The sequence below is a fragment of the Nilaparvata lugens genome, chromosome 10, assembly GCF_014356525.2.
Source record: "Nilaparvata lugens isolate BPH chromosome 10, ASM1435652v1, whole genome shotgun sequence".
Classification (NCBI taxonomy): domain Eukaryota; kingdom Metazoa; phylum Arthropoda; class Insecta; order Hemiptera; family Delphacidae; genus Nilaparvata; species Nilaparvata lugens.
This window is the reverse complement of record NC_052513.1, coordinates 4,747,904-4,760,814: the sequence shown is the minus strand read 5'-3', so window position 1 is coordinate 4,760,814 and position 12,911 is coordinate 4,747,904. Positions and strand designations below refer to the sequence as shown.

Sequence of the window (12,911 nt, the reverse complement as noted above, 5' to 3'; positions counted from 1 at the left end):
ATACAGTCGGCAATTCGACATACAATATTCCATTCACTAAAATACAGAATAGAATATTAACCCTATAGTACACCACTATTAGGAGCGCTGCTCGGAACGCAGCCGTACACGAACCGTTCACCGAACAACTGACTCTCTCCCAGGTCTCCTTGAAGCCACACCGGGTCGCGAAAGTTAGGAGGCCGGGGGAAAAGGGGCTTGCTGACCAATGGGAGTCTGAAAAGACGATCACGCCACTAGTCATGTGACAGGGTTTGAATCCACTAGTGCTGATGATAAGGGTGCAGCTAATGACGACACTGATACTAATTACTACACTAATTCAGGCCGGTAAACAATATTTCTATTCCAGAAATATCATGAAGAGCGATACTGGCCCGACTCGGTAGCCGCTTATCGTTTAGATGATACGAATGCTGCTAATTTAAAGGGGTTGACGGCGATAGTGATAATGTATACATAACTACAAATCTAACAAAATATATCTGGCAGACGATCCTATTCCTATTCTAAAATAGAATAATTTCGCTAATTTTATGCTGGACGACGGCTCTCTATCCGTCACAAAAATTCACTTTGTGACAATACTAAGCAATATATTCTGAAAATCTAATGTTGTTACCAGTAGTCAAAAAGACGAATCCCTATTGTTTGATACCATATTCTTTAGTTTTTTAAAATTAAATGATTTAGATACATATATGGGCATTATTAATGCATTTCTAACTCACAGTAAATATTTGGCTCCTATAGCAACTGCTTTAGCAGCGGAAATTAATCCTTCTGTCCATTGATGGTTTCTCTTGTAGAATTCCTTGACTGAAGCAGAACCCTGAAAAAGTTGAAAAAAGGAATTGTCAGTTGACAACAGCTATTTTATTATTTTGTTTTTAGATTTTATAGGTCTGAGGCCCGGTTGCACGGAACCCTGTTAAATTGTAATCATCATTTTCAAGAAGAAGGCTTCTCTGATTGGTTCTCGTAGCATTCAATCATGGCTGAAATTTAACAGGCTTTTTTGCAACCGGGCCCAAGGGCTGTATACAGAATTCATGAACAATTCTCATCATTGAACTTAGCTGAGTAGGAAATGGTTGTCTAAAAACTAAGTAATAAAATGGTAATGAATAGTTCATTCATGAAAATAAAATTTAAATAAACATCTAATGCTGAAAAATAAGTTCACCCATATTACAAATACAGTAGCAGTTCAGAGATAGGAAACATTTTGCAAAACTTCAACTGCAGAATAGTGGATAGAGCCTCAGTATTGATATTCTATGTTGAATATTGGTTCTACAATCTACGTACCTTGCCCTGAGAAACGATTTCCGCTTGAAGCAAACGAGCTTTTTGCACCAGAACCCTAACGGCTTTCATTAATGTCGTACATGAATCAAGGATCTTCTCATTGACTTCCAACTTGATTCCAGAGTCGGCTGCCCTGGATTGTTTTAGCATCTCCTAGTTAAACAATGAAAAAATGAAAATGAGCTTTATTCTGCCAATAATGAAATAATAGCTATTTATGTATTAAAAGCCGTAATGCGCGACTTTATCGCTCGCGCAAAACAGTTATCATGCGACGCGAAGCGGATAATTTTGCGATAAAGAAGCATTATGCGCGAATTACATACAACATTTTTTCTACAACTGCACAAACCTGTTAAATTACTTATATCTGGCGGAGTTGATAATAATTCGTCTTCACTGATATCCATCATGGCTGCTTAAGCAGAACCGGTACAATTACCGACTTTTTAGGTTAAGATCTGACCTACTTTTGGCAAGCTGCTTATCATCAGCTGATTAGCGACCGTAAAGAAACTCTTCTGCGCATGCGCGAATGATTAGCGAGCGTAAAGAAAATCTACTGCGCATGCACAGATGGTTAGCGAGCGAAAAAGTAGATTCTCCTCAGAAATAAGCTGTTTTACGAGGAGAATTGAGTATGTAAATTATTTTTTCCTCCACCTACTGTCAAAAGTACTTACTTTACTCCCTGAAACATGATACTAAAGTGTCACTTTTTCGCTCTCGGTACTAAAAAACAGAAAAACTCCCTAGGGAGTAAAAGTGACTCCATTTAAATAACATGGGAAGCATCTCTATTTTAAAAACGTACATTTGGAATAGGTCATCAGAAGGTCTAAGCTCAGATGAGGAAGCATATAGAGTAGTCATTAAACCAACTAAATTCAATACCTCAACCAGACATTTGATCGATATATGAAATTTATGTTTGTATGCTGAAATTATTATTACAAACTTCATATCACTATACTAGAAAAAAATTATATATTTTTTCTTTTAATCCATGTTATTCAAAATACCAGCCAACAAATATTACTTATTAACTAATCAAATTTGAAACGGGAACTTCATCATAGCTGTAGTTGTGGCTGTCATTGTTGTTACAACTTTAGCCGACAGATAGTGCTGTCGGAGGAGAACTGTGATTACAAGCCAGCTGTTTCTGTTTACTTTTTAGATTATGTTGTAACACATTGTTTGGTCACATACGTTTTTAAAAATTATTTTATTTGCAGTTTTTATAAAAATGTAGGTGGAGGAAAAATGTTGTGTATATCACGAGTGAAAAATGTTTTTTCTCCCTCAGGAAAATTGTTGCCCTCGGCTTCGCCTCGGGCTTCAAACTTTTCCCTCAGGGAGAAAAAACAGCACTTTTCACTCTAGATATACAAATAACTATTTCCGCGCAGTTGTAGAAAAAATACAATTTTGTTGTCTCAGAATTATACTAGCAACAATTTTTATAAATATGCAGCAATTGCTTATAAATAAACATGATTTTGGATTACTTGAGTATGAGCTGCAGAATGACGCTGAAATGAAGTTGATAATGAAATGACAATGCAATGAATTTTTCTTCTGATTTTTAATTTTGGTCATTTCACAAATCATCACTGTTAAGCAACAAGTTAAATAATTTGTTCAACTCAGAACCCACCTCGATTCCTTTCACAGCCTCCTCAATAGCTTTGTCCATGGAGGCGAGTTCGTCCTCCACCATATCACCGATCTGCTCCGTCGTGATGACAGCGTTTATCTTGCGACCCGTCACCGACAACTCGCCTACCTTTTCTCTCAACTGCTCCCCGTTCCTCGGCTCTTTTAATCTGCACTTCTTCAGTAGCTCCAAACACATCTCACCGAACGTTTTGCATTCTTTCGCCATACCTAAGAAAACAAGTTTACAAATTTAATATATTATATCCAATAAGGATGAATATGAATTGAATAAATACAGGGTGGACCACGGGAAACGGATGGCTTTGTATCGCGCAGTACTTGGTGGCTGGTGGAGGGGGAAACGCGCCATCAAGGTCATTTGACTCCCCACCACTTGCCTTTTAGTCATAGATTGCCAAGTAGTTTTGATCGAAATGTCATTGACACATTTATAAAAAGTAGTCAATCGGTATTTGTACTCAACTCAACTTCCAAAGCCCAATAACGACAGTTCTGTTTATTAACAACCCATTCAGATGGAAATGAGCTTCATCACTCATTAAAAACGTCAATTCTTCTGAGAATGTGTAACATTTCATCAGCAGACGTTGTTGATAGTCCACTAACTTCAACTTTTGGGTACTGATTCATCACTTTTTATGAATTAGTCAAATATAGGGTGATTACTGGGAAACGCATGTTTTTGACTTGCGTAGTATACAAGGAATGTCGATTGGCGGCGGCGGGAAGTTGTAGTGCTGTGGAGGGGGAAGCGTGCAGTTTCAGTTGTAGCCGAGATGTGGAACCTTGAGCATCGTACGTTCGTCATGCGACGGTTTTACGCAAATGGTGAATCAGTTACTCAGACTCAGCGAGACTTTTGTGCACATTTTAACGTTGCACGGCATGGTGCTATCCCTGATCGTAACACGATATCGCGTTGGATACATAATGTTAACACAACTGGATCTTTGCTTAAGAAGAAACCTCCTGGACCTGCCAGGACAGTTAGTACCCCTGAGGCTGTTGAAAGAGTGCGCCTTGCAACAGTTCAGAGTCCTAGCCGCTCAATCCGGAAGCGGGCATCTGCACTCGGACTTCGCCCATCAACAGTGAGAAAGATTTTGGTCACAGATCTTAAATTCCATCCTTTCAAGCTGGCAGTATGTCATCAATTGAGTGAAGCCGATAAGAGACAGCGTGTCAATTTTTGTAACAGGATGAGTGAAATTTTGGAAGAAAATGACAATGCAGTTATCCTTATGAGTGATGAAGCGCATTTCCACTTGGACGGAGCAGTAAATAAACAGAATTTACGATTTTGGTGTGCAGACAATCCTCAAATACTGGCAGAGAGACCTCATCATAGCTTACGTGTGACTGTGTGGTGTGCAGTTTGTGAAAAGGGGATCATTGGTCCTTATTTTTTTGAAGATAACGATGGCAGAACAGTCACAGTGAATGCACAACGGTACCTGGATATGTTGGAAGAATATTTCTTGCCAGAGCTGCGCCGTCAACGTATAGAGATACGTAATGTATGGTTGCAACAAGACGGGGCAACAGCACATACGGCTCGCATTAGTATGGAATTCCTTGGGCGAACATTCCCTACAAGAGTGATCTCGCGTTTTGGTGATGTCACTTGGCCTTCTCGCTCACCGGATCTAACAATTCCAGATTTCTTTCTGTGGGGATTTTTGAAAGCTAGAGTGTACATAAACAAACCACGAACAATACAGGAACTTAAAGAAGCTATTCGCCAGGAAATCAACGGCATTCCTAGAGACATGTTAGCAAAATCCGTAGCAAGTTTTAAAGAACGCCTTCAACAATGTATCCAAGCAGCAGGCGACCACCTTAGAGATGTAATTTTCAAATAATAAATTGTAAGTAATTTCATTTTGAAATTGCATATTGTGTACACTGTATTTTCACTAATAAATGCATTTTTTTACTCTGATTTGCAACAGTTCTCGTTATTTGAAAAACATGCGTTTCCCGGTAATCACCCTGTATAAGTTCTATAAAATAATAGTAGTGGTTATCATCTCTCATTCATTCATCATCACAAATGGAAGCGTTTGTGCTGCATTGTCATTCATCCCCTCGTTATCACCTGGGCTTAAAATACTCGTGAAGAGTTGCCTTTGAAAATAAATAAATGAATTATCGACAGGTTCATTGATACTGATATGTGGGAATCAGGCTTAAATCTGCTAAGGTCCAGCCTTCTAGGCTACGCCGGTTATAGTTATTTAGTTATTTATTTATTACAGAACAAAGAAGACTACAGGCATTAAGCCCAAAACAGAAGAGATATGTGGAAGATCGCTCCAGAAGCTACTTTTAAATCAACTCAATAATATATATTGTAATATCGAGTGACCTGGCTGGCTCAAGTCTGGTGTCAGAGTTTTCAGGTTGCAACTGATTAATTTTAGGATCTCTGACATGACCTAACAACTGCTTTTTAGGCAGCCGGGACCGACATTATATTTGAATACTGTTGATTACTCACGTTCTCCCGCCTCAATATCGGGCGACATGTTGGAAGTAGCTTTGGCACAAAATATGAACGCAGCCGAGCGATGCGCTAGCTGAACCACCAGCTCCACTGTCACATCTTCCTCCAACGAAGTCACTGTTTGTCGCAGCGGCTCCACAAGGCTATCTAGGTAATCTGCAAATAGATAATTCATACAAATCAATGTAAAAATATGGATCTCACGTTAACAACAATAACAGCAACACTCGCCAACCGAATGGATACTTGATTACATAATGTTAATGTGAATACAGTATTTGATTCCCCCATATTTAAATTTGTAGTTGTGACAATAATCCCATTTCAAAGTCATTTTGAATAATACAAATTTGATCATCTCATGTAAGTTTCAAAGTTGAAAAATTTAAAATGATATTCTTCGAAAACTCATGAAAGATTATTAGTTAGGCTACTAAACAGTTGTAATGAAATATTTGAATGTTTGATACTACAGTATTCTTTACTTTGTTAATATTCAAAATAATAATATAGCTCAGAGTTAATGTGAATACTGTTTCACTACTTGATGCTCTGTAAGATTCTGTATGCTTTGAATAATTATGTTTATTAGTTTACTTATTTTTGAAGTAGAAACAAATAAATTCAATTCAAAATACTTACCACACGTGCAAGTAGCTGATAGAGCTGGATTGTCTACTTCATCTATGGCATGTTGAACTGTACGTTCGGATTCAAGGCAACAGTTTTCTGAAAGAAAACACGATCTATTACTCTACTGAAATTGATGAAGAGTTATGCCGAGTTGAGAATAGAATTAATATAAATCAAACCTCTTACAAACTATGGCATAAAATCAATTTACTACAATAAACTGATCAAATTCAAATTGAGTTTATTGACTCTGGATATTAAACTGGATACTTTACAACTATTACTTCCATCTTAATATTTTATGAGTTCAAAATTTTTTCAGCTTTCAAAGCTATTCATTATTGTCAGGATGAATTCACAATTATTGATAGCATTTATTTTAAATATACTTACCATTGTTTGAATAAAAAGATTCCATTTTAAATTATTAGCCTAAGATTTAGAAACAGTTGAGTCTCACTCCTACTGGCGAACAAGTGTTTCACTTATGACAGTAGTTCTTCACCTCCAGCCGTATTTTACAGATAGTTTTTTTTTTTTTTTAGATTACGTCCTAAAGACTCCAGTCATGGAGTATAAGACAAGTCATGTTATTACATAATTATTCTAACACTAAGTATAGTTCAACCTAGTTTAGGTTTGAAAGGAATTCTTGTACACTATAAAAAGCTCTATCAACTAAATATTTTTTCATTTGTTTTTTGAAAATCTTCAAATCATCATTACTTTTCAAGATTTGAGGTAGCTTGTTATAAAATTTCCTACCAATATAATCTGGTTTTTGTTCAAATAACCTACTATTGTGACCCATTATATGATAATCTGCTCTGTTTCGCGTATTATACTCATGAACATCTGAATTCTGGATCACACCACTCGTTTTCACATGCATTACAACTTCATATACATACAAAGATGGCACAGTTAATAGACCAAGCTTTTTAAATAAAGGCCTACAAGAGTCTAACCTATTCACTTTCTCTATACATCTGAGTGCCTTCTTTTGAATCTTAAACACTCTGTCCATATTTTGTTGAGATGAATTACCCCATACTAAAATAGCATACCTAATATGAGATAGTATAAGTCCATGGTAAGCAGTTAACAGTAGTTTTTTATCATTCAGCCTAGCAAGCTGCCGCAGGACAAATACCCCAGATGATATCTTATTACATATCCTCTCAATGTAAGGATGCCATGTTAATTTCCTGTCCAATAAAATTCCCAAGAATGCTACTTTCTCTTCTTGGTCTAATTCATTTTCCTCTACAAACACATTTATTTCTCTATCCTCTACTGAATTATATTTACTTTTGAATTGTAGGAATTGACATTTCTTACTATTTATTGTTAATTGCCTTTGCTTCAAGAATTGGACAATTGACTGTACTCCAGTAAAAGCATTTATTTCTAGACTATCTAATAAATAATTGTTAAAGATAAGCGATGTGTCATCAGCAAACAACAGAGCTCTGTGATCTTTTAACTCTTTTGGTAATTGGTTCACATACAACAGAAACAGTAAGGGACCCAGAATTGAGCCTTGAGGTACTCCAGCCTGGACCTCCAGTTTTTGAGATTTAATTTTTACTATTTCATTCCCATCCACCTTGGTAAGCTCAACACACTGGTTTCTACCTATGAGATATGATTCAAACCATTTTAGTTCTATACCATTCACACCTACAGTTTTTAGTATTTCCAATAATATTCTATGGTTCACACAATCAAAAGCTTTGGATAAATCAAGAAATATTGCGGCTGCCTTCTCACCTGAATCTATTATATCTATTAGTCTTTCAACAAGGGATACTATTGCAGTCTTAGTAGATTTCCCTTTCTGGAACCCATGCTGTTCATCACATATGAATTAATTTCTTCCAGGTGCATCAATAACCTATTTAAAACTACTCTTTCAAAAATTTTACTTATTACATTTAGAATACTAATGGGTCTATAATTTTCAACTCTCTCAGAATCACCGCTCTTGAAAATTGGCAAAATTTTTCCTTGTTTCAGATCATCAGGGAAAATACCCTGCTCTAGTGAAGTATTAAGGAGATGCAATAAAGGGTCCAGTAATTCATTTTCACATTCTTTTAAAATTTTGCTTGAGACCCCATCCAATCCTACTGTTTTTTTGTTATTCAAATTTTTTATTATTCTTGACAACTCATCTCTTGATAATGGATGAAATTTAAATACCTTTTCAATTGGCTCAGCATTTAATGTAGTTGTATTATAAGTATTAGTGTTCAGTGACTTTTGGAGATTATATGCAACCTGTTGATAATATTTATTGAAAAAGTTACAAATGTCTATACTATCATCCATATAATTTCCATGTTCATCGATTATCCTAGGGACATTAGTAACTGTATCTTTTTGAGCTGCTCTCCTATTTCTATTAATTACCTCCCAAACAGCAGAGTTAAAATTGGTACTAGTTGTTAATATTTCAGCTGTTTTCTTACACTTAGCTTTCCTCACTTCTTTTGCATAGTTTTTCTTTAGACATTTGTATTTGACTTCACTCGGAACATCCCTCACTAATTTAAATTCCTCATAAGCTTCCCTAACAATATTTCTTTGAGTAAGAATATCTTCAGTTATCCATTCATCTACTTTGTTTAATTTACTTTTTACTTTGACTTTTTTTATCGGACAGCATACACTAATGTGAAATCTTAGAGTATCAATGAATTGCTTATATTTGTAATTTAGGTTACAACTGTTATAAACACTACTCCAATTTTCTTGAAGCAGTTCCTGCTTCAAACAATTTATATTTCCTAGCTCATATTGCTGAATTTCTTTCACAAAAGTTTTTTTTCTGCTTGGATTCTGGCCCTGCAACTTAACATCTAAAATTTGATAGTTATGATCTGATAGATCTGAGCTACCTAACCTGACATTACAACCTTCTATATTTGTGAGGATATTATCAATAATTGTCTGTGAAGTTCGAGTTACTCTTGTATATTCGTGGACCTTAATTTCTAAATTATTCATATTAATAATATCTCTAATATCCTCTGTCATTTTATCCTGCCTGGCAAAATCGGTATTGAAATCTCCTACTACTATAACATTTGTGAAACGAGCGGTTGTAATTTCCAAAAGTGTATGGAGCAGCTCACAAAATTTTTGCCAGTCTCCATTTGGTGACCTATAGATACCTAACACTGCTACCTCAAATCGATCATCAATTTTTAACCTTAGTCCCGTCACCTCTAAATCCATCTCAACAGAAAATCTCTTAACAAAATCCAGTTCATAAGTTTGGGTATGTTTAGCATTGCTAGTGAATATACATACACCACCACTTCTATGAGCTATTCTACAAAATTCTGATCTCAGTGAATAGCCTGGAATCCTAACTTGATTTATTTCCTTTATTTTTAAGCCATGCTCTGTGAAAATAACAATGTCAGGATCCTCCTGTTTAAGAAATACTTCTAATCTGTCAATTTTGTTGCGAAGATACTGAATATTTTGATGATAAATACTAAAAACCTTACCATCTTGTGCTACTCTATCTCTAGCATTTGTAGCTATTTCCCTTTCCCTGTTTTGAGCCAATTTACTAAAAAATCGTTATTTGTTTTTTTGACTGTTTTTAAACCAGAGGATTGCAAACGGCTTTCAATCAGCTCTGCCAATCTATTACAAAAGATTACTTTGCCAGATCGATTTAGATGCAACCCATGATTAGTGAAGTTATGTCTTTTCAGCCTTTCATTTAGAAAACAAATCCCCAGTTGTTTAGAATTCTTATTTTTTAGGCTGTTGATTGTATTATGGATTGATTTGTTTGTCGAATTGATTGCTTCATTTAATTCTGGCCTATCAAACCTATTAGGAATAGTACTTATTATTAAGTTTGTTTTTTTGCTGAGTGGCACAATTTCCTTGATTTTTTCTGTTACTTGAGGAAGATGATTCAAGTTAGGTTCATTTATATTATTTGAGCCACCCAGTACAATTAGATAGTCATTTTCATCAAAGTCTTTAGTTTGTTCCCTAGCTGACTCTACAACTGCATTAATTGATGCACTTGGCTTGAAAAAACATTGGACATCAAATTTATTTTTAATCTTTTATCAAGGAGATCACTGCAATCACGTCCATGACTGGACGTCAGTAGCAGAACTCTCCCTTTCCTATCTTTATTTCCCTCAGCTATATTTTTGGTTGCTGTCTTCAAAACCTCACTGTACGTTTTATTTCGACCATTTTCAGAGCATTTCCCATCATTTAGGTTAGATTCTATTTTTTTGCATTTGGACGGAGGTTCTATCATACATTTAGTATTATCAAATTTAGATTTTAGTTTCTTTATTTCCTCCGACATTAGACTACATTGATTTTTTAGATTTAGTATTTCTTTTTTATGGTCTTCATCTTGTAATTTTATAATCAGTTCCAAAGATTTAATTTCTTCTACCATCCCTAACCTTTCTTCCTCAGACGTTTTTAGAGTTACTTCTAATTGGTTTTTTAAATTAGTGTGGCTACTTTGTAGTTGAGCAACTTTTTCGGCTAAAGTAGTTTGAAGAACTGGGGTTTTGGTTTTGGCGTTTTTGAATTTTGGTTTTGGGAACGCGTAAGTACTCCCGCTATGTTTACATTTCTATTACTAACCTTCGGTGTTCTACTTGAGCTCATCTTCCTATCTAAGAAATTATATTACTTGCAATAATAATAATTGATTTATAAATGATAGGATTTTAATTTGGTTATAATTTTAGTCAAGTAAACTATCTATGTTTATTTTTCGACCCAGTCGACTTTTGAAGCCAAAGCCTAGAAAAACAGCAATACTTTATGAAATAAATCTTGATTAAAATGCTACACTCACAAGCAAGAGCAAATAAAATATCAGCACTTTTTCTGAACCACTGTCTCACATTGAATTAAGAGATGTAACAGGCCGTTGTGAGATGGGAAACTCTTATCTCACACTTGAGAGAACTTTAGCTGAAGAGCTTGAAAATGGAAATGGTCGTACAGTATCTGAATATGAATTTAGTACGATTTGGAAACTTGTGGTACAGTGGCACAGTATTAAATGTATCGTATAACTACATACTGTAGTGGGAATAATAATTTTAAAATAGTGCCTTGTCACCCATCTGTAAAATGTTTCTCCTTCTTAAAAGATCTATGAGCTGTCTCAACTACATTAATAATTTTTATCTATAACATTATGAAGAAAAGAATTGGCTTAAACATGTACGGGATAGGAAATACACGAATGACGCATCATCACCTCTGAAATACTGAACTCATTAAGGATGTTCGGTACACTTTTTTTATTATTTCAATTGGATAATCTTTTCAATATAATTGTTAAGATCGAGAAAAAGTGGCAACTGAAATTTTTAAGTGGTTAATAAGCGAGTTTGGTTGTTGAAGTGCTAATTTTCCAGATTCCGTTTTCTTTCCAGATCATAAACGGTTTCGACTATATTATTACAACTTCTCTTAAAAATTCAAAAAATGTTTCTTACCAAACTAAAACATTTTATTCCCCATATCGTTCATAAATAAAAAAGTAACATTTTTTGTAAATTCGATAACTTGTTTATTTTGGCATTAATCGCGAAAAATCGCATATTAGAACAAAGCCAATGATATAATGAATGTATTAAAAGAAACTACAATGGAAAATTCGAAACCGTTTAAGATCTGGAAAGAAAACAGAGTTTAACCCTTCAACACACAACTCGCTTATTCGACCACTTTAAATTTTCAGTTGCCACTTTTTCTCACTTTTATAATGATCTTAACAATTATATTGAAAAAGATTATCCAATTTAAATAAAAATGAAAAAGGTGTACCGAACATCCTTAACTTGAAATTTTGCATATAGAAAGACTTGGAAATTTCCGGTTTAAAAAATCATTTAACGTATTTTATTCATGATTTGGAGAAAATTATCATCAGAATAACAAAATCATTTTCAGTTGACGACTTCCCCAAACTCCGAGTTGAGTTATAAACTTACAAAATTAAACATTGATATAAAATTAATAGGAAGTGATAAAACTTATAGTTTATTGAGGTAAAATGTCAATATCAGATTAATTTCATCTCAAAGTCCTTTCACACCTAGTTTATCATAGCTAGAAATATGTCTTCGGAAGACGTAGCCGTCCAATCTCCCAATGTAGAATCTTCGCTAAGGTGGTGTAGAATACAGATTGATTAACATTAGAATATACGTCGGCTACGTCTTCAAGAGACATCAAATTTATAGCTACGTTACTCTAGGTGTGTAAAGACCTTCAATATGGAGAAATTCAACAACATACCAGTAAATGTGTCAAGTGTAAACTTATAAATTAGTAACAACATAAAATAATAGAAACATAACATACTAAGTATGAAACTAATAGAGCCTGAATTATCACATTAAATAATGTGGTATTTCAACTGTGATTCTAGGGTTATTAATGACAATTGTATGAAGAAAAGAATGTGCAACACCTTGATTTCAACTTGAACTGACTCAAAGTTATCTGAGCAATTGAATCATCAAATCAAATTACAAAATAAAACTGTTGAGTGATTGTACAAAAGTGTGAATGTTCTACCATAGTGATACTGTTGAGGTGAGTAGACTACATAGTTCAATGTGTTTAAACTAGAATCTAAGATGTTATTGAGGAACGGCTAAATAACAATATATACTTTGAAACTAAGGATATAATAAAATGGAGAACTATTGACAATTGAAAGAATTTCAACAAATACAAACTTTTTCAATGAGCA

The 12,911-nt window shown here is 34.7% G+C and overlaps 1 protein-coding gene across 1 annotated transcript in view; it reads right to left on the bottom strand.

Moving 5' to 3' along the window:
* Nucleotides 1-12,911, bottom strand: part of LOC111046702 (huntingtin-interacting protein 1) — a 71,775-nt gene that overhangs the window by 19,194 nt on the left and 39,670 nt on the right. Inside the window, exons 12-17 of the mRNA XM_039436593.1 lie at nt 10,907-10,939; nt 6,143-6,254; nt 5,495-5,656; nt 2,972-3,201; nt 1,312-1,464; nt 732-832 (exon numbers count right to left, since the gene is read on the bottom strand). Coding sequence (XP_039292527.1) covers nt 732-832; nt 1,312-1,464; nt 2,972-3,201; nt 5,495-5,656; nt 6,143-6,254; nt 10,907-10,939 — 791 coding nt within the window. The remainder of the gene's footprint in view (nt 1-731; nt 833-1,311; nt 1,465-2,971; nt 3,202-5,494; nt 5,657-6,142; nt 6,255-10,906; nt 10,940-12,911) is intronic.